The following is a 21,380-nucleotide window of genomic DNA, read 5'->3' as shown; positions in this document are numbered from 1 at the left end:
AAGGAAGGAATGTTATCTTACAATTCTTATCACACTGCTCCACAATATATTTATAATTTAGAAAATTTGTTCTCATATTATAACAAACAACTTTTTTATTTTATTAGGGTTGTTGTGCTGCTCTGAGTCAGCTGCGTTGACCCTGAACCGCAAACACACTTTTTTAATTAGTGATGTCACTAGGTGAGCTTTTACAAATTGACAAGTATTGAAAAATAGAAAAGATTAGAATATAGAATAGAGTTTTTTGATGGGATATGCTGCTGATCCTCACATGCACCTTTTTTGTTAGTATAGATGTTACTGAATGACCTTATCAAAAATGACAAGTATTGAAAAAGTAGAAAAGATTAGAATATATAGCATTTTGGGGGGGTGCTGCTGCTGCTGAAGCTCACACCCCAACACCCAGTTTTTTTTCAAAATAATTTCAGTTGTCACTGCCCCACATAGGATTACTTTCATTAGAAAGACTTAACATTGTAAAAGAAATAAATCAGTTTGTTTCTTGTATTCTGCTGATAATAGTCATACAGCAAAAGCATACTTTTTCTTCTCCACCAAATATACTACTCACTAACTCAGTCTATATATTAGTGCTGCATACTTGCCAAGTTCTCCTTGTTGGCTTCAGGGAGATCCCTGGGGACGTGGGCGTGCGGCGACGGGGCTTGACAAATCGCATCATTTTGGCCCCACCCCCTAAATGACTGTCACAATTTCGGCCAATTACAACAGGTGGGGCTAAGATTACGCAATATTTGCGTCATTAAGCCCCGCCCTGCTACTTATCTATTGCAAGGGCGGGGCTTAATGACGAGAGTCCTCCCAGAATGCGGGAGTCTCCCGGATATTCCAGGAAAGTAGACAACTATGCGTTAAAGAAAAGCAGCTAATGATTCTCTAGAGACTGAAGTGTCATTTACATTTCTGTCTCCACTACTGAAGTCATGTTGTCTTACCTGTCAGTCTTTGATTAAATCTTGGTCTACATGAAAATGGCCACCTCCATAGGCATCAATACATGGACATAGGACACAATTTCTGAACTGTGTCATCCTGTCACAGATGGCGAAGCCAACCACGTCTTGTACTGGCTCAGCATCAGGGAGAATGCCAGACTCTTCAGGGAATGAGGGAGATCATCCCTATTTCAGGGAGTCTCCCTGACATTTAGGGAGAGTTGGCAAGTATGTAGTACTGTTATATATTCAATAATAAGAAACAGTAGCTACTAGTCTGTCTAAACTCTCTGAAAGATTGAAATTACAAACAATTGATCAGCAAACTATTCCAGCTGACTTATCTCTACAGAACTGCTTTAAAATAATCACACAATTTTATAGCTTTCCATGTTCCTCTTTCACCCCTTATGCTATTTTAAGAGCAGAGCACTGCAGCTAACATCCTCCTTACACACTGCCTGTTCTAGAATCGCACAGGAGAAAACAAGGGAGGGCTGTGTATGTATATATATATATATATATATATATATATTTATTGATTGAAATCTATCGCAAGTTTTTCATCGCGATTTCATGATGGAAATGATGTTTGCCTCGCTTTGAGTTCCTAAATTGGCGAGCGAAACCAAGTCATGACTCGGAAACCCAAATTTCGGATTTCTCTTCATCTGAACCACTCATCTCTACTTTTAATAAATTACATTTCTGTTATTAAATGGTAGTGTTTACTTATAATGATTAGGACAGTGGTTCCCAAACTGCACGCCGCGGCTCCCTGGGGTGCCGTTGTGATCTCACATGGATGCCGTGGCATGGGTCAGTGTTAAGCAAGGTGGGCGACTAATTGTTAATAGTTTTGGCTTGGGGGCACCTTGAAATATTTTGGAGACCCTCGAACTGAGAAAGTTTGGGATACACTGGATTAGGGTCCTATTTATGAATGGGGGATAACCCACATCTCTGGAGAAAACACCCATTTTCGTCAGATAAAGGACTACTCCCAGTTTATGAAGCTGTTAACACCTGCTATTGCCTGTTTCCTCCTGACGAAAGCTTCCTCATGCAAAGCATGGGGAAGCCTATTTAATATGGATCGCTATGGTACATGCGTACCGCAATCCTAGGGCCGGATTAAGGGAATGGAGGCCCCTGGGCTAAGGGGGCATCCATTAACCCGTAAGGGCCCCCCTGTGATTGAAGCTGATTGCGGCCCCCCCCCCCGTGATCGGAGCTGCCCGCGCCCCCCCCCCCCCGGCACTTACCTCCTTCTCCGGCGCGCTGTGCTCTCTTTACTGAGGAGATCTCGTGAGAGGGAGACTCACGAGATCTCCTCAGTAAGGAGACTACAGCGCGCCGGAGAAGGACTGCAGGGAAAGTGCTCAGCAGCACTGATTGCGCCGGGGGCGCCCCCGCCCCCGACCGATCAATACTGCTGCTGAGCACTTTCAAGGGCCCCCTGGATGCCATAGGCCCCTGGGCTGTAGCCCAGTTAGCCCTATGGTTAATCCGGCCCTGCGCAATCCTCATATCGCTGGTTGGTGACAGCAGAAATAACCTATGGAAAAAAATTATTTATTTAAATAAAGCATTTTTTTCTAACAAAATTAAAATGCCATTATTATTACATTTATTTCTATTCGTAAACATTGTTTCTATTTTTTAAAGCTGGGTCACACATGGATAGATAGATCCAGGACTGGCTGGCAAAGCGGAAAGAATTCTCTTACTGTTACCAGCAAGTATTCATAGGGCAACAGTACAAGTGGAATTAGGTGCTAAGGACCGATTAGTAACCAATGTTCATTTGGACTGTAGCTCTCAGTCACAGGATCTGCAACCAATTTATCAAACAAACAAAAAGAAATAAGAAAACATAGAGCACTGTTCAGAGATAATTACTTTTATTAAAATTAAAAAAATAATATATTGATTAATAAAACAATAAATCCGCTCTGTAGACTAATAGGAGTTTTTAGCTGTTATATGACAATTCTAGAAACCACCGTAACATAGATATAGCTGTCCAAAAACAGCCAATATTGTACATATGTGATCATCTCTCAAGTACAGCTCAAGTTCATAACAAATCAAACTGTAAAAATATAAGTATTAAAGTAATTCTATCGTCTTCAAATAAGCATTGCCCAAGCGATTGTATTGTGTTTCCAAGGCACAAAGTATTTTATTTTAGCAAATGTAAAGTTTAACAGTTCAATACATAATTATATTACAGTACAGTACAGCCAATACCAAAAGATAAATACATACCGCTGCATTCGCATGCGCTCGCTGCGCTCCCACGGGTACCAGTAGACAGTATATCTCTCTAGAATACTGTGGTCAGAGTAGACTGAGGCTAGTGCCAGTTTGAGCTGATTATATACACTCAGTGTTACAGTGAAAACAATGAAGATGGTGTGGCTTGCTTCTATTGGTCCAGGTATTAGGAAGGTCCAGTGTGCTGCAGGTCATAGGCTAGTTCAAACTAAAGAATCCAAAGGTGGGGGTCATCTATCCAGGGGATGTGCTCCGATATTCCCGCCAAGACTCCTATTTCAACTAGTCCATTAGCATTTTATAGTCGGTATCATGTTAAAGGTTTATTCTCTAACATCAATAACTAGAGTATGCAATGTGCGATCTCTTCACCGAATGAACCGGACAGCTGCTGAGGAATAGGGAATTAATATGATACCAGACATGACACCTTTCTTTTAACCTGAACCTTAAATAACACTGAAGTGTACATATAATCATAATATATAAACTAATAATAAACTAAATACTATCTGCTCATAAATCACTGTGGATTGGAATCAATCTAGATATGAAATATATAAATAACTAAATGTTAGAGTGCGTGTGCGTGTGTGCGCATTTTACCATGCGATCGCGCCATGCACTGTGTTACGTGGCATACTGATCGCAATCGCACGGCAAAACAATATTAACCAATATACTTTCGTTCATACAATTATACGACAGTTCCACCCTTTGATAGTATAATAAACTATCACCTTAAAGATGTTATATGCAGGATCTCAGTACCACGTTTCATTGCTCTGTAATGTAAGCCTCCCTTTGGTGTATGACCACGCTGTTTGTAGCTCTAAACAAGTTATCATAAGAGAGAGTCTTAATCCTCAAAACGATTTCTTCTTTTACTATAGACCGTATACTTCTGGAGCTTGGAGATAACCTTTTGTATGCCGTTCACGGGTACAATAAAACATGTAATACATTAATTGGAAGGGTACAGAGTACAATAGAACATGTATCAGTTATACAGAATACTCTACTACAGTTCTTCAAGTTTAACAGGTTCATCCGTTTAACGCATGTCTTTAAGCTCAGAATACATTTAAACACTTCATGTTCATCAATAGCATCATCCTATGTCTATTAATAATGTCATATACAATCTCCTTCAGCTTGCATTAGTATATACACTTTAATAATGTCATCAGTTCTTTTCATCAACACTTGTGGGCGGGCTATTGTCTGCTCCTTCTTCCCAGTCCCCCAATACTCAGGTTTCTTTGTACGTGAAACAGTGGTCGGCTTGCCAAATATTGGGAGACTCCAGACTAAGGAACAGTAAGTTTTTAGGCTCAGGTTATTTGACAGACACGTACCAAGTGTAAGCTACTAGCACCAAGAGTAGCAGAGACACTGGTACCCATTTCACCCACTGCAGAGGAGCCAACACTCAGAGAAGGGTCCAAGGGCACTCATGAATCTGTTCTGGAAGGCCTCAAATGCAGTTAGTGGCACCTGAGCCAAAGCTAAGACAGTTGTCCAGCATGAAGTTGTAGTTTTCCTGTTCAGTGTTTCTCTCGTTTCATTCTCTTCTCAGGATGGTCAATTCTTTTGATTATTGACAGGTGACAGAGGCTGGTTCAGGTAATGATATTGAGGAGTTGGGGATGAAGGAGAAGTTAGTAGCACAGGTGTCGTACTTTTCCCCTAGTGACCTCCCACCCATAATTCGGATACCTCAGGAATATTTAGTGGAAAGAGAACTAGTCCTACTTGATATAATCACTGAGGCACGTGAGAGCACGCCCAGGACTTTGTTTGGTCTAAAACCTTACCCACCCAAAAATGATAATCATTCTCAAGGATGCCTGCTCAAGTCCGGATATTACTGGACTGGCATCACTGGATGTACCTCTCTTCAACTCTGGGGTCACCGTACTTACGGACGTAATACTACTCAGACAATAGCCCCTCACACTTTCTCCAAGCTCCAAGGTTTCCAAATTTTCCTTTACCCCTGAATTGAATAGAGTAATTGGCTGGACCGATTGTGCTACTAACTTCTCCTTCATCCCCAACTCCTCAATATCATTACCTGAACCAGCCTCTGTCACCTGTCAATAATCAAAAGAATTGACCGTCCTGAGAAGAGAATGAAATGAGCTATCAGCCACTTCAATCAAGTTCCAACTCTCATTCTATTCAATTCGTTCTAACTAGTACCGTTACTTTATGTTCACACTGGTTTGTGGCTAATCAAAAGTATATGATTTGTTACCACTACTCATACATTATACATTTATTATCAATAACATGAATACCCCTATCACCTATTATAACTCTAGGGCTATCACATTGAATAACAAAAGCTTTGAGTATGACACAGTAATACATTAGACACATTTCAATACACCTTTACCCAGACATATTTCATTGGAACACCAGTGTATACTTGAGGATCCTGCAAGGTGGTAATTGGATGACGTGGATTTGTTTCACCTGGAGAAATTCTTCAGGTAACCCAATTCTTCATATATTAACTAATATGTGTATGTGTGCGTGTGCATGTGTGTGTGTGTGTGTGTGTGTGTGTGTGTGTGTTTGTTTATATTTCGAAACAATACAATGAAAAAAACAAAACAAAACATAAATTTCTCAGCTGTCACATAAAACCCTGCTGTCTATTTGACAGCTATGTTTGCCCTGGTGTGACAGCCATGTATGGTCGTGTGTGTAAGTGTGGACTTTACTAGCAGCTACTTCAGTTGGTAACTGTGTCACTGTATAAAGTCCTCTATGTAGTGTCCTACTCATGTGCTGGTATTGCTATAAAATATTTTTTTCAGTCAACTCAACGTCGCCCCCTAGACTAGAAAAATGCTGAAGACCAATGTATATCAATCGATTTTCCCTCTGCCAACTCACATGCCATTTTCAGTACCCCATATTCAGCTACTTGACTAAGTGAGAAGGGTACAGGGGTCTATCTCTATAACACTTTCTTCAAAATATAACAGTATCCAGTACATGTCTGTCTAACAGTGAAAAAATATAAAACACGAAAATTCTAAATTTTCTAGGGTTTCACATTATTTCGTATCTTATGGTAAAGATCCTACTCCAATGTTTTACACAGAGATGCATATCTGTATGCCTAACCTCTAGCGATCTCTCCACCCTTTGTGCATAAATATAAAGGCACACTTTGTACAGGAGGCAAAAAGCAGATATGCAATCTGAAAAAAAACATGAATCATATTTCCACAACAAAAAAACTTTCTGCTTAACAATAGCAGCTTCTATACACATAACACCAAACCCCTAACTGTTTCTATAACTCATGTCAGTTTAGTGCGTATATCCCTGAGTTCGTCTTATGTCAAACATGTCTTAGCCCCATTACTGAAACCGTGTGTTAGCAGTTGCGGCGGGCGCGGGCACCGCCGCGACTCTCACCTCCTTCCTGCAGGAGTCGCTATGACGACCGGGATGTCATTTCCTGGATCTACCGGGCCGTTGCTAAGGCAACGGTCGGACGCCAACAGCAGTAGCGCCGCGTCCCGGCGGCTGGGGACAGCCGGGCGCGTGCGCAGGGATAAGAAAGCCTGTGGGCTAATTAAGTAATTTTAGTATTCTGAACCCCGGTCCATGTGATCTCAGTGCCAGGCTCTGATAGGCTGGTACTGGTATTTAAGGCAGTGAGGTCTGCAGCCTCACTGCCGGTTAAAGTTCTGTATCCAGTCTGCTAGCCTGCTCTCTGCCCTGTTCCTGTCTATTAGACGTGCTGTTGTTTACCCGTGTATGACTCTTGGCTTGGAATTGGACTTTGCTTGTGAACCTGGTGACCCTGACCTCTGGCTTGAATACCGACCTCCCTGCCTGCTCGTGACCCCTTACATCAGCTTGTTTATTGGTACCGTTGTCTGCTGCCGGCCCCTGACCTCTGCTTGGATTCCACTCCGCTTGCCTGGGTTCTCCCCGGCCGGTACACACTTCACGACCCTCTGTCAGTCTGCAGCCCAGTCTGTCCCCACCATCAGGGGCTCCAGTGAACACCTGACTGGCAGAGTAGACTCCGGGTTGTGTTGTGCCGGCTGGAGGGGTTCCTAACACCGTGACTACGTCTTTTTTGTATCTCTATACAAGAGAAGAGAGAGAGATACTAGCATAGATGTAAAGAATGAGAAAATAGAAGAGTAACGAATAACAGAAATACAAATATTTGAATACAAGGGTTTAAAAACAAATAGACATGCAGAAAGGGAGATTTTACAGCAAACATGACAGCTGGATTGGACACTCTGGGGAAATAGCTGTATTCATTCCACTAATCCCCTTAGCTATTCGCTAAACTATGTTCCCTCCCAATACTTGACTAGGGGGTCTTACATCGACCGTGCAATCCAGTGTCGTCTGTCATTTGTTCATTAAGAACTCGGTATCACCATAACTATATACCTTTGCAACGGACTTCCTGACTTATGATAGAGAAATGAAAAATTAACTCTTAGTGACTCATACTTATCTGAAATACATAAAATGATATTTTGGAGCAAAGTATTTGGATAATGATTCTCAGCCAAACAAATTATCATGAGTCACTGCAGCCTAAAACAAAGAGTGTTCCAATGATCCATTGTTAATTTGTCTTCCAAGAGTAATTTTTCTATTTCTCTATTATTATTATTATTATTATTATTATTATTATTAAATTTTTATTTATAGGGCACCACAAAGTATCCGTAGCACTGTACAAGGACAAACAATGGCACAGTACAAGGTGAAACAGCACAGTACAAGTAACAGTAAGCACTATAACTCTGGGGGCTCAGGCACAGCATGAAAGAGAGGGAGGGAGGGGAAAAGTGAGTACAGGCAGGTAACTATGGCCAAAGAGAGTGGGCACGGATGACAGGTTGAGAGTCACTGAGGGGAGCGGAGAGAAGCGAGAGGAGACAGAGGGCAGAGGGACTGAGAGGAGGTGAGCTGAGTAGCTGGAGAGCGCAGTTAAAAGTGATGGAAACAGAAGGTAGGAGAGCCCTGCTCAAAGGAGCGAACAATCTAAAGGAGGGGAAGACAGACAGACACATGGATGAGACGAAGAGACGGGAGGAAGGGGGAGAAGGGAAGAAGGGATGAGAAAGAGAGGTAGCCGACCGGTGGGAGTTTAGGCATGAGACTGGAAGGCTTTAAGGAAAAGGTGGGTTTTTAATGTTCGTTTGAAAGAGGACAGATTAGGGGAAGTTCTGATGGAGCGGGGGAGCTTGTTCCAATGGAGGGGAGCGGCGCGGGAGAAGTCTTGGATACGTGCGTGAGAGGAGGTAATCAGAGGGGAAGAGAGGCGACGATCGTTGGACGATCGCAGTGAGCGGGAGGGAGTGTGAATAGAGATAAGGCTAGAGATGTAGGGAGCAGTGGAGTTGGCGAGGGCCTTGTAAGTCAGAGTGAGGAGCTTGAAAGGGATTCTGTAGGGGAAGGGGAGCCAGTGAAGGGCTTGGTAGAGTGGGGATACAGAGGTGGAACGGCGAGAGAGGAAAATAAGCCTAGCAGCGGCGTTAAGTACAGATCTAAGGGGAGCGAGATGAGAGAGGGGGAGGCCGATATGGAGAAGGTTGCATTAGTCCAAGCGGGAGATAATCAGAGAGTGGACGAGAGATTTGGTGGCATCCTGGGAGAGGAAGGGCCGAATGCGGGCAATGTTGCGAAGCTGGAAACGGCAGGATTTGGCGAGAGAGTGAATGTGAGGGGCAAAGGAGAGAGAGGAGTCGAGAATGACACCTAGGCAGCGGAGTTGGGGAACAGGGGAGATAGATGAGTTGTCAACAGTGATGGAGAGGTCAGAGGGGAAGGAGGTACGAGAGGGAGGAAAGACAATGAGTTCAGTTTTAGTAAGATTGAGTTTAAGAAATCTAGAGGACATCCAGGAGGGGATGGCAGAGAGGCATGCGGATACCCTGGAAAGAAGGGAGAGAGAGAGATCAGGAGAGGAAAGGTAGAGTTGAGTGTCATCAGCATAAAGGTGGTACTTGAGGCCGAAGGAGCTGATGAGTGCACCCAGAGAAGAGGTGTATAGTGAGAATAGTAAGGGTCCAAGGACAGAGCCCTGAGGGACCCCGACTGGAAGGGAGGAAGAAGGGGAGAGAGAGCACTAAGTCTATATTCCTTTCATCTACTCTTATCTGTGAAAAGAAAAACAAGATAGTTATCTTAAGACAGCAAACAAAACAAACATTTTCATTCATTACCATTGACCAACTATCAGGAATGCAAAAATGACAACATATAACAAACAAGCAAAATTTACAAAGTATTACTTTTAAACAAACTTCTTTCTAAATCTGCACACTGATACTCACCATTGATTATAATTTGCCTTGCCTGGTCCTAATTTCCTAGCGTTTGCTCTAAGATTTTCTTTGCAATCTTTCCTCAACTTTCCCTTTTTAAGGCAGTTAAAAAACTTCAAAGATTTCTGTTTCTTTCGTCCCTTATAGTGGTTTTTATAATTCTGAGGTTGTGAATGTAATTTTCCTAAAGCCTGGATACCCACCATCATTAGCCTATCACTCTGCGCTTTTTCCTTTTTACATATATTTTTATCATGTTCTACAGCATGCTCTCTAATTTCATTTACCGTGAGACCTCTCCAATTAGGAAAATAGGTTTGTATCCAGGGCCTTAGATCCTCCCAGAGGCCGTCCATTAGTACTGCAACAGCTACCTCCCTATGATGTGGATTTTCACTTATATCTGGTATCCCTGTGTACTTAATCATGGCCGCTAGAGCCCTAGAAAAATAGTCAGTTGTAATCTCACTACTTTTTTGTTTGATAGTGAATATTATTCCCCATTCCACTGTCACTGGGAAATATATAGCCAACTGTGTGATTATGCGTCCAATATTATACTGATTGTCATCCTCGGTTAAGGATTTATCCTTCTCCAACCTACAATCCCTAATGAACTTTTGTATATCAGTATCGAGAGGAAGACAGGCTCTAAACACCACTCGCCAATCTTTATTAGTAGACTCATGTGCATTACCTAAATGTCTAATAAATTTCTGACACTTGGCCAAATCCTTTCTAGGATCAGGGAAATCAGACATAATTGTAAACAGTTCTGTCCTAGTCCATGGAAAATGCATTGCTACATGTTTTATGGGAACTACACCATCTCTGTCCGCTTTCACATTGGAAACTGCTGTTGTGTGGACAGGATGCAGACTTACCAAGTCGCTACATTCTGAACTAGTTGTTGGAATTGCTGTTGCAGTATAATGAATGTCCCCCTTTCTATTAATTTCTATATTATTCTCATCGATTTCAGCCGCTGCCCCTGCTGGTGGAACCGTTCCCTTTCCTTGTCTGTTTACTGTTTCTTGTATGTTACTGGCATGGGCAAGGGCTAACATAACGATGGGTACATTTTCTTCTTCTAAAACATTACTCTCATCATAACTTAAGACACCATACAAAATACTCATTACATTTTTAACATTTTTGGTATTGGCTGTACCTACCACTTTAACTGCATTTGGTGGCGAGTGCGCGCATGCGCTCAGTTCGCCACGCTTTGCAACGCTCACTTCCGCTGAGCATGCGCTCCCTTGCCACGTGTACCCTTATGGTTGCCACAATTTTTAAATAGTGATCATGCTCAATTCTTGTTTTTGTTGATTTAATCATCTGTACGTTATCTCGTTAACATTATTTAACACCTCTAAGTCAAAACTACCTATGTTTGGGAAAGGTTTCACACACTCCCGTTTCATCTTGACCCATTTGTCGCAGTTTGCCGTTGCATACGCATCATATTTATTATGCATAACATACTTTGCCGAACCAATCGGCCATTCATTAGGCAGCACACAATTGGCCATGTCTTCTTGGCCCTGGATGATTTCAACAGGTATGTCCCCTCAACACCCGCTACTGAGTACCACAAAACAATAACACGCGATTGTCAGCGTGCTCACTGGAGAAACAACCTAACACAACTGGGATCAGACAAGTACCAACTTCGCAATACCCTGCTTTTCCTAGTTTGAGTACTTTACCACTGTTAGCAACCGATATCAATCAAGAATATCAGTGGTTGCAGCGTATTTCCTCCCACATCTCCCAAGTCACAATCATGGCTGCACAAAATCAACCATGCGGTCTGATCGCACCGCTTACAGATACTAACTATCAGTAAACTTTGCGATTACTATTCGGAATGCCGCGAAAACCTGTTATTTTTGCTTCGAGTATACTTGCCATGTATACTCTGTGGTGTCTCTTTATCACCTGCTCTTTGTTAGAACAAAACACTACTTCGCACAAAAGTTTCTTTATATCCTGTTCACACCGAGAACAGAACCTTTTGTCACTCACCAGACTGTGAGTGCTTCTTCCCGTGTATTTAGGAACCGTGGCTGTCCACCATCCTGAGGGTCTGCGCATGTGCAGCCCTTTCAAACCTTCAGTTCATGTTCCTTTTAGTTAATTGGCTGATCAGGCAACACTCCCTATTTAAAGCACCTGAGTTCCATACCACGTTGCCTGATCTTGGAGTCTCATTCCCATGAGCCTCTGAAGGTGTTCCTGTGTTTTCTCGTGTGTTCAGCTCTGCTGATTCCTGTGGTTTCCAGACCACTTCAACTCTCCTGTGTTTCATCGTGACTGTATTAGCTGATTCCTATCCGCTGCCTCCGTGCACTACAGTTATCAACTTACTTCAACTCTCCTGTGTTTCATGGTGACTGTATTAGCTGATTCCTATCCGCTGCCTCCGTGCACTACAGTTATCAACTCACTTCAACTCTCCTGTGTTTCATCGTGACTGTATTAGCTGATTCCTATCCGCTGCCTCCGTGCACTACAGTTATCAACTCACTTCAACTCTCCTGTGTTTCATCGTGACTGTATTAGCTGATTCCTATCTGCTGCCTCCGTGCACTACAGTTATCAACTCACTTCAACTCTCCTGTGTTTCATCGTGACTGTATTAGTTGATTCCTATCCGCTGCCTCCGTGCACTACAGCTATCAGCTCACTTCAACTCTCCTGTGTTTCATTGAGACTGCACCAGCTGATTCCTATCCGCTGTCCCCGTGCTCAACAGTTCCAGCTCATCTCAACTCTCCCGTGTTTCATCGAGACTGCACCTGCTGATTCCTATCCGCTGCCTCCGTGTACCTGCAGTGGCCTGCTTGCCGCTACCCTTCAGTTCTATTTGTGTCTGCAGCCAGCTGATCCGCTCTCCGTGCTTCTACAGTGTTCCTGCCTGTGTCAACTCGCCTGTCTGCATCGGATCAACGCCTAGCTGCTTTCACCTCGTCTAGACCATCTCTACACTTCAGTGTTCTCCAGGTGTCCAGTCCTATATACTACTGCTTCCTGAGTATTTGTTCCCATCTCCGCTGGTCTACCTACCTGTGCGCTGCACCTACTTGATTACCGCTTCTGCCCTCCTGGGACTTCGGATCCTGCCGGCCTCCAGCCGTTCAGGTACCTCTGCACTCCTGTCTGACAGCCTGCTCCTAAACCACGGTATGCATACTTCTCATTGACTGTGCTGGTGTATTGCATATCTTGCTGGACTGAGTTGTTCTCCCCTGGAGTTTACTATCCGCTGAGACTATTGCCATCATTTGACTGTGTTACCTTTTGCCCGGATAGTTCCTGTGACTTTGTATTATTGTGCAGTGCTGTTCAGTCATTACTATATTGTGCATATCATCGTGGGATCAAGTTCAGTGTGCCGTGTATACTCTGTATTGCATTTCTCTCCCCGTGCTCCTCACTTATATATTCAGTGGTACAACTTGCTAGTGGCAGACCACTGATCCCTGTTTCCCGAGTCACCTGTTTCTAGTATCCTTTCACATAGCAGTGGTACAACTTGCTAACGCAGACCACTGACTTCCCGGATACCTCCACCTGGATTCCATTCCTTCACATAGACAGCGGTACAACTTGCTAAACGCAGACCGCTGACTCTCATCACCTCCTCGTTGCTGCTGGACATTCCTCCTCACTATAGCAGTGGTACAACTTGCTACCGCAGACCACTGACTACCCTCACGTTTCCTTTGTCCATTCAGTTCCTCGTGTACTACTACCTGTATATTACCAATGCTGCTAGTCATAGACTTTCCACGAGCATTCTCTACCATCTGCTGTCTCCTGTTCCGTGATCACCCCGCTACCAGAGTACCATATTACCATCTATACTACTCTGGTAAGTTTATCACCTGGTGATCCCTGGGTAAAGACTCCTAGTGCCCGTGACACCTTTGTTGTCAGGTCCTCTTTTTACCATGGCCCGTCAGACACACCTGAACCAAAGCGCTATCAATTTTCAACAGTTCCACGCTGCTCTCCCAATACTCAATCACAGCCCTACCATGCGGTCGAATCGCACCGCTCAAAGATACTAGTTATCAATACACATCGTGATTAGTATTGGGCGCACGTGCAAAAACCTATATTCCGTTACCAGTATACTTTTGTCTTTATGTACTTATATTTACATACACACACACATCCTTTTGTTTTCTGTACAGAAAATAGATTTCCCAAACAATGGTAATTTTTTTTTTTTTTAGAGGCTTTAACAATTGATTATACTATGCATGTATAACAACTATCAAAACGATTGTTTAACCACGTAGCAATATTACCAAAAGTACACATACACAATGCAGGAAGTACACATACCCTAGGCAATGCAGTACACTTTAAAACGTAAAACGACAATAAAAAGAAAACATTTCTCTTTCTTGTCCCTAGATTCCAGTTAGCGTTCCTTCATATTACGCAACTGTGGACATTCGGTTTCGCAACACAGAGTGAACAACAGGTTTTGAACACATTGCGTTCTTTCCCGTATGTGACGCGTCCATCCACCCTTTGTTGAGGAACCGAAATCCGTTTGCGTTGCGTACCTTTCGATAACGTAGCCTCACCTTCAAGCCCCCAAATTATTAAAGTAATTCTATTGTCTTCAAATAAGCATTGCCCAAGCGATTGTATTGTGTTTCCAAGGCACATGGTGTGGCTTGCTTCTATTGGTCCAGGTATAAGGAAGGTCCAGTGTGCTGCAGGTCATAGGCTAGTTCAAACTAAAGAATCCAAAGGTGGGGGTCATCTCTCCAGGGGATGTGCTCCGATCTTCCTGCCAAGACTCCTATTTCAACTAGTCCATTAGCATTTTATAGTCGGTATCATGTTAAAGGTTTATTCCCTAACATCAATAACTAGAGTATGCAATGTGCGATCTCTTCACCAAATGAACCGGACAGCTGCTGATGAATAGGGAATTAATATGATACCAGACATGACACCTTTCTTTTAACCTGTACCTTAAATAACACTGAAGTGTACATATAATCATAATATATAAACTAATAATAAACTAAATACTAGCTGCTCATAAATCACTGTGAATTGGAATCAATATAGATATGAAATATATAAATAACTAAATGTTAGAGTGCGTGTGCATTTTACCGTGCGATCGCGCCATGCTCTGTGTTACGTGGCATACTGATCGCAATCACACGGCAAAACAATATTAACCAATATACTTTCGTTCATCCAATTATACGACTTCGACAATAAGTCACCAAACGGATTGAATTTATGGATGTAAATACTCTTCTTTATTGATCTGTTGAAGGAATGATAGCTGTGTAAGGACAACCCTCCAGAATATGGGAACAAATCACAGCACAACAATAGCAATATCGCACCACTTCCACATGGAAAGTACTTATCCTTCTTTAGCAGCAGCTATGGCATCTGGTGAGATAGTAAAGGATTTAATCCCAGGAAGCAATCCGATAATCAATGGTGTCTTGTTCCGGTCATATCAGATAGGAGCGCCAAACCCCGGGAATTCAATACTCCAAAAGCCAAATCAAACGCATCATCAGATGCATTTCATCAGAGGCAGGACAGTTTCCCCAGGGAGCTGAGTATCACTCGGCTGGCCCTGCAGCATTTTATTGGTAAGTTGCGGAGATATAAGCATTTTCTATCGCTGCGATAATTGGCAATAGAAAATTATTATTATTATTATTATTATTATTATTATCTTTTATTTGTAAGGTGCCACAAAGGGTCCGCAGCGCTGTACATAGAGCTTGGCGTAACAGTACAGGGTGACAATACATGGCATACAAAACATGGCATACAAGGTAATACAAAACAAAGTGCAGTAAGCAAAGTGTAATAAATATAGATAAAGAGCAATATGTATAAACAAATACCAATTTAGCAGAGAGAAATACATAGGGCAAAGAGGTAAAAGTGAATTCCAATGTACAGATAGGAAGAGATGGAGAGAGGTGGGGGACTGAATAAAGGGATGAGCCTGTACCCTGTGTCCAGTAGAGTGGGCAACACTTATAAGATCAAGGCAGAGATGGAGAAGAGGAGGCACGGGAAAAGAGGAAAGATGGGCGCAGGAGTCAAGTGACAAGATGGAGAAAAGGGACGGAGGGCTAAGGGCAAAGGAAAACAAGAGGAGAAGGACACGAAGAAGAAGGGCCCTGCTCAAGGAAGCTTACAATCTAAAGGTGAGGGGGAGACTGACAGGAGACACAGTGGCTAGAGAGGGCGAGAGACTAGAACACTGAGGAAGAGGAACAGGGAGTAAGAAAGAGGGGAGAGGTATAGAAAGGTAATATAGCGTGAGAGAGATGGAGTATGAGTGGAGATAAGGTTGGAGAGATATGCAGCAGTGGAATTAGAGAGGGCTTTAAAAGTGAGGGTGAGGAGTTTGAAGAGGATTCTAAAGTGGAGGGGGAGCCAGTGAACAGCTTCACAGAGAGGGGAAGAACATGAAGACCGGCGGGAGAGCTAGATAAGCCGGGGGCAGCATTAAGTTTGGACTGAAGAGGAGCGAAACCAGTGCGGGTGTTTCCAGTAATGAGGAGGTTGCAGTAATCCAGGCGGGAGATGATCAGAGAGAGGATTAGCGGTTTGGTGACCTCGGAGGAGAGGAAGGGTCTGTTCTGAGCTATCTAAAATCTTAGTTATCATCACCACTCTATAGTAAGTAGGGTCCTAAATGTGGAGCCCCCATCTCATTTTCTACCTTAGGGTCCTTTCTTTCTAACCATTATCTCCTTTCTGGAACTTAGATTGTGTCTGTTGTGCAGTAAACACACGCATAAAAGCACATTACAAGCTTATTCTGTATTATGGCATACTAGAGGTGTTTCACTAAGTGTGATTAGCTCTGTGCATGCTTTGCTCGTGGCATTGTCCAATATGTCAGATGACATATTACAGGGTAAGCTAATGTATTCAAGAGCAGAGATGAGCACACTGGGCAGAGATGAGCACACTGGTAAATAAGGTTGCACCTGGGCTCCACATAAACATGGATTTTTATTGTGTCATTACAGGGCTTACATATAGAGAATATATTCCAGTATTGTTTGTTCAAGTGTGGGAGGGAGCAAGCTATCATTTACCCCAAATCATCACACTTCCTAGGTGCATCATTTGCAGTATAATGTCAGTATAATGTCAAATTGATTTTTTTATATTTGAATGCTCTCTTCAGTTTTGATTTTTGCAAACTTGTTTAACACGTCAATTTATTCTCTTTCAAAAATATTTCAAAAACGTGGTTTCATTGCATATTTTTACTACCTGGCTCCATTTTTATGATGTGATAGTCTCCATCAAAATAATGTCTTATGGTTTAATCTAAGTTTGTTTTAAAAGTATACAATAGAAAGTATCTGATTCTGAACTTATATACGTTTAATAATTGTGTTTTTTTCCTGCAGGTGCTGAATATCATGGCAAGCAGCAGCCATAACCATTCTGCTCCTTCCTGCCAAGAAGCATTACATTTAATTTGCCATGAAAAGACTAACTCTGGCTGCCATTTCCTGACAAAAAACTCTTCCACTTTACCCTGCAGTGGTCCTGGAAGTCCACAAAGAAAACCAGAAATACATAAAAGCCTTAATAGCATTCTCTGTGTGCCCAAGTGTAATGAGAACAGCATTCAGCATTCACATAGCTCGGAGTGGTCTCCTTCCCAGGATGCAGTTCCTGATCTGTGTAGAGTGAAATCAGACTGCAATCATCTTTCTGTAGAATACGCAGAAGAGAAAATCCAGCATAGGAATCACTATCGATCTGCTGATTCCTCCCTAGCCAGAGCAGCACAACAGGAAGTGCCAAGGAACTTTGTCAGGTGCAATGTATCTGAAAATATTTCATTTGTGGGTCACTGTGAGACATCACTGTGTAAAGCTGAAATTTTGGACAAATTGGACACACCTGTGACAGTCCAGAAGAGTTATTCAGATTACTTCTGTGGTAGTAGGGATTTCGTCACTGGAAACAAAAAAAACAGTGCCATTTATTCAAGTCTCTCTTCCTCCAGTACTATATCTATGTCTGGCAGTGACGGGGCTTGTAGTCTGAGTAATGTTACACAGGACTCTGTAATAGTTCATTCTCCATCAAATGTTCAAAACAACTTAACTGATGTCATATCTTCAGTAAGAGAGCTGAGTATTCCTTTGTGTCATTTGGACAGCAGTACAATTCAGCACAACATCACAGTTTATGCAGTGCCAGGAGCATATCAACATGGAGTATTGGGACCAAGAAATTCTGGGAATGGTTTCCCAAATAATGGACACTTGTATAACCAGTCCCATTATAGAATACCAGGTGTTATATCTTGCGATAATGTCTCAGACACTAAGCTTTTGCCACCAGCAATGATTATACACAATAGCTGTTCCCAGCTTTGTTGCAAGGGCCATGAACCTATGAAGAAAGTGGATGACACCATTGCTGCATATTGTCATTCATTACCCATACCATCTGTCCATTCATCATCTGGACAGATGCACTCAATTGGTGAGCCAGTTTCAGGGCACACTCCACCACAGTTCTGCTCCCAGTTGCCACCAACTGATAAATTTCTCTTTCCAAAATTAGTGTCATCTATTAGTGAAACTGGACTGGATGTGAAGAAGCTTTTAAAGTGTGGCCGACTTGCCTTTCCACAGCCTCATGTCTCAACTGGACAACTGCATTTGCAAAAAAATACTTCAGTACAGGGTAACACTGGTCTACTACTTAAAACCATAGAAACTTCACCAGATAACTTGGAAATTCCAGATTCAGGTGCAAAGATGAAAGACAGTTGGACAATGACATCTATGAACTATTTATCCAAGGAACAGAAAATCCCACTCGATTCCAAGGATGCAGGAGTGCAGACTATAATTATCATGGAAAACAAAGCAGTCTCTACCTCTCCTTGTCCTCAGACCACAGATCACTCTCACTTGTTTCCTGAGGTTGGATTAGCTCTTACCCTCCAATCTCCCCAGTCACCAGTACACGACGTAAGGTGGGATAATGAAGGAATGACATGGGAGGTATATGGTGCTGCGGTTGATCCTGAGGTTCTTGGCTTAGCCATTCAGAAGCATTTAGAGATCCAGATAGAACAGCACGTGCAGCCTTCTGAACTTTCAGGTGAAACGGAGCAGACAACTAAAGAAAAGAGGAGGTCAATCAGAACTGTCATGCAATCTCTGCGACAATCTAACTGTTGTGTGCACACTGACTCCACATCTGAGTGACCCTGAAGAATATAAAGCAATGGCACCACTTTTAAAGCCTGCACTATGTTTTCAGAGCCACACAAACCACCACTTTCTGTTACTTGAAATAGGTCAGCTGATGCCAAAAATGCTAATGTAAAATGTTATGTATAAATTAGCACTTTCTGGCGTCCATGTTAATCCTATCAAAACAATGCTTTTTTCATATAATGCCACTTATTTAAAACGTAACATAACAAACTTTGTCTATAATTTCACTCATTCATCTTTCAAACTATTTGTAGTGCTGGCAGATATACCAGGGATGCTTTATATAGAAACACAATGGTGGTAAATATACTTTGGTCATCAGATGTGCAGAACACATAAATCCGTCAACATTACTAAGTTTTATAAGTGAAGTTGTGTAATAAAGATAACCACAATAAAGAACATGTACTTCAAACTAACATATAAGGGCAGTCTTCAAAGTTGTTAGATCTAATCTGATTTGTGTGTGCTTCTCAGCTGTCACAACTTAAAGTTGCAAAACATGTTTAACATTTAAATGTAGCAAGAGGTTACTGTTTGCCCATCTGAGTGCATAATGTGATTGTAACACATATGTGAATTCAGAAAATGTTGTATTTTGTGACTAAAAGTTAGTATGAATTCAAGGGAAACCGGAGTTTCATGTTCTGTTCCAAGCTAACTGTGACTTAATGAGAAGGGTTAGCAAGGCAGCCAGTACTTCAACACAGGGCCACCTTAACAACAGTATGGGCCCCCGGGCACAGCAGTGCACCGGGGCCCCTATATCTAAATATATAAGTAAAAAAAAAAGGATTATATATACTTACCTTTCAATCTTGATTCGTTGAATCCTCTTCTGTACTTCGGCGCTGTGCTCCTCCATGCTGTGCTCGCAGTGAATGTCGGTGAATGTCGGGCGTGATGACGTCATCACGCCCGACATTCACTGCGAACGCATCACGGAAGAGAGGACCAGGGAGTGAGCTGGATCGTCACCTGAACGTTCAGGTGACTGCAAAAGGTAAGTTTTTGGGTTTTTTTCTTTCTTTACAGGATTTTTTTTACAGCAGAACTGCCATGGCCCCCTTTCCCCCTGGGCCCCCGGGCACCTGCCCATCGTGCCCAATGGGAAAGACGGCCCTGCTTCAACATATATTGCATGGGAGCTGCAGGTATTCCATTTGCAGACACAGTAACAGCATGTCAGAATGTAAGCACTCTGTAGGCTTCAGGGTAAAAAGCAATCAGTTCAGGTGCAAATAAAGAGACGCTTTATTTTGTACCTCCAGAGTGGGGTAAAGGGGTTAGACAGAATAGGCAACTGCCATGGGTGTAAGGAGGCTTTGGGAGAAGATCCATCTCTGAAAACACCACTCCAGTATATGTTGCAAATTCCCAGTTTCCACAATCTCAAATATCTGAATGCTGGCTCACAGATAGTAGCCACAAAACCTTAGCATGTAGACACCATATGAAGACTTGGCACTTCATTGGGTTGGGTTCTAAGACACCTTGACCTGCTACAGAATTTCTCTACCTATTAAATTGCAGCAAGTTGGATATATAAATTTAGATAGATGCATATTACACGTTTAAACATACATACCTGTCAATATTTCACCTGTATGACATTGAAATAAATAGGGAAATCAGAAGAGCAGAGCAATGTGTCCTGAGTGAAATTGACCATGTTAGCAGTAAGCTAAGTCACTCTTAGCTTTAAGAAGATTAACATTGAATGCGGGCACAGAGGGATGCTTAAACCTTTAAAGTGACTAGGGAAGGTATTTGAAAATGGTTTGAGTTAAGTAAAGACCTTTTACAGAACCCATGCACATTTATGCTTGATGTCTTTTCAAACATAACTTATAATAGAATCATGTTTATATTGTATAAGACCCATTATAGGATGTGATATTGTTATACCTTAATAGATTAATTTAATCAAAATAGTGTTTATATGAATACAAAAGTACAGCATTTAGCCTTATATAATACAAACATGATATTGTTACTACTTAGGATATTATATTAATTTACTTAAAATTGTTTATGTACTTTTTTTCATAAAAAATGTTTTTTCATTAAATCTAAAATAAAATGCTCATATTTAAGGCATTTTGCTCTGCAGTGTTGCCTTCTTTTTATTATGAAATAAACATCCTTGGAATATAATGTTTGTCTGTATGTGCAAGGATGGAATATTTATTACATTACTAGCCATGCACCTTCTTTGCTACAGGCATACAGACATAAGTGACTGTGATTTTCTGATATATAGTCACAAGATCAGGGAAACAAATGTTGTCTGCTTCTCGCAGCTTAATAAATTAACTTGTGCTTTTGTTTCCATAGCAGTCTATAATTTCCTAGTCTCTGTCATATAAGTTTTTTTTACTAAATCCATATGAATATTGCCCAAATTAACTATTTATTTTCACTACAAAGCCACATTTAAACCACAAACAAACTCTCATAAATGCCCTCATTCTATATTTTACATGGATTAGGAAGAAACACATTTAAATGTATTGTTGTTATAA

General features: G+C 41.9%; 1 protein-coding gene across 1 annotated transcript in view; it reads left to right on the top strand.

The window, feature by feature from the left end:
- The window catches only part of GPRIN2 (G protein regulated inducer of neurite outgrowth 2), an 80,454-nt gene extending 59,600 nt beyond the window's left edge, over positions 1–20,854 (top strand). The window contains exon 2 of the mRNA XM_075217003.1: positions 17,017–20,854. Coding sequence (XP_075073104.1) covers positions 17,029–18,843 — 1,815 coding nt within the window. The 5' untranslated portion in view covers positions 17,017–17,028 and the 3' untranslated portion in view covers positions 18,844–20,854. The remainder of the gene's footprint in view (positions 1–17,016) is intronic.
- The last annotated feature ends 526 nt before the right edge of the window (positions 20,855–21,380 follow it).

The sequence above is a fragment of the Mixophyes fleayi genome, chromosome 6 (assembly GCF_038048845.1).
Source record: "Mixophyes fleayi isolate aMixFle1 chromosome 6, aMixFle1.hap1, whole genome shotgun sequence".
NCBI classification, from domain to species: domain Eukaryota; kingdom Metazoa; phylum Chordata; class Amphibia; order Anura; family Limnodynastidae; genus Mixophyes; species Mixophyes fleayi.
Note: the sequence above shows the minus strand (reverse complement) of the source record. Positions and strands in the feature narration are given on the sequence as shown.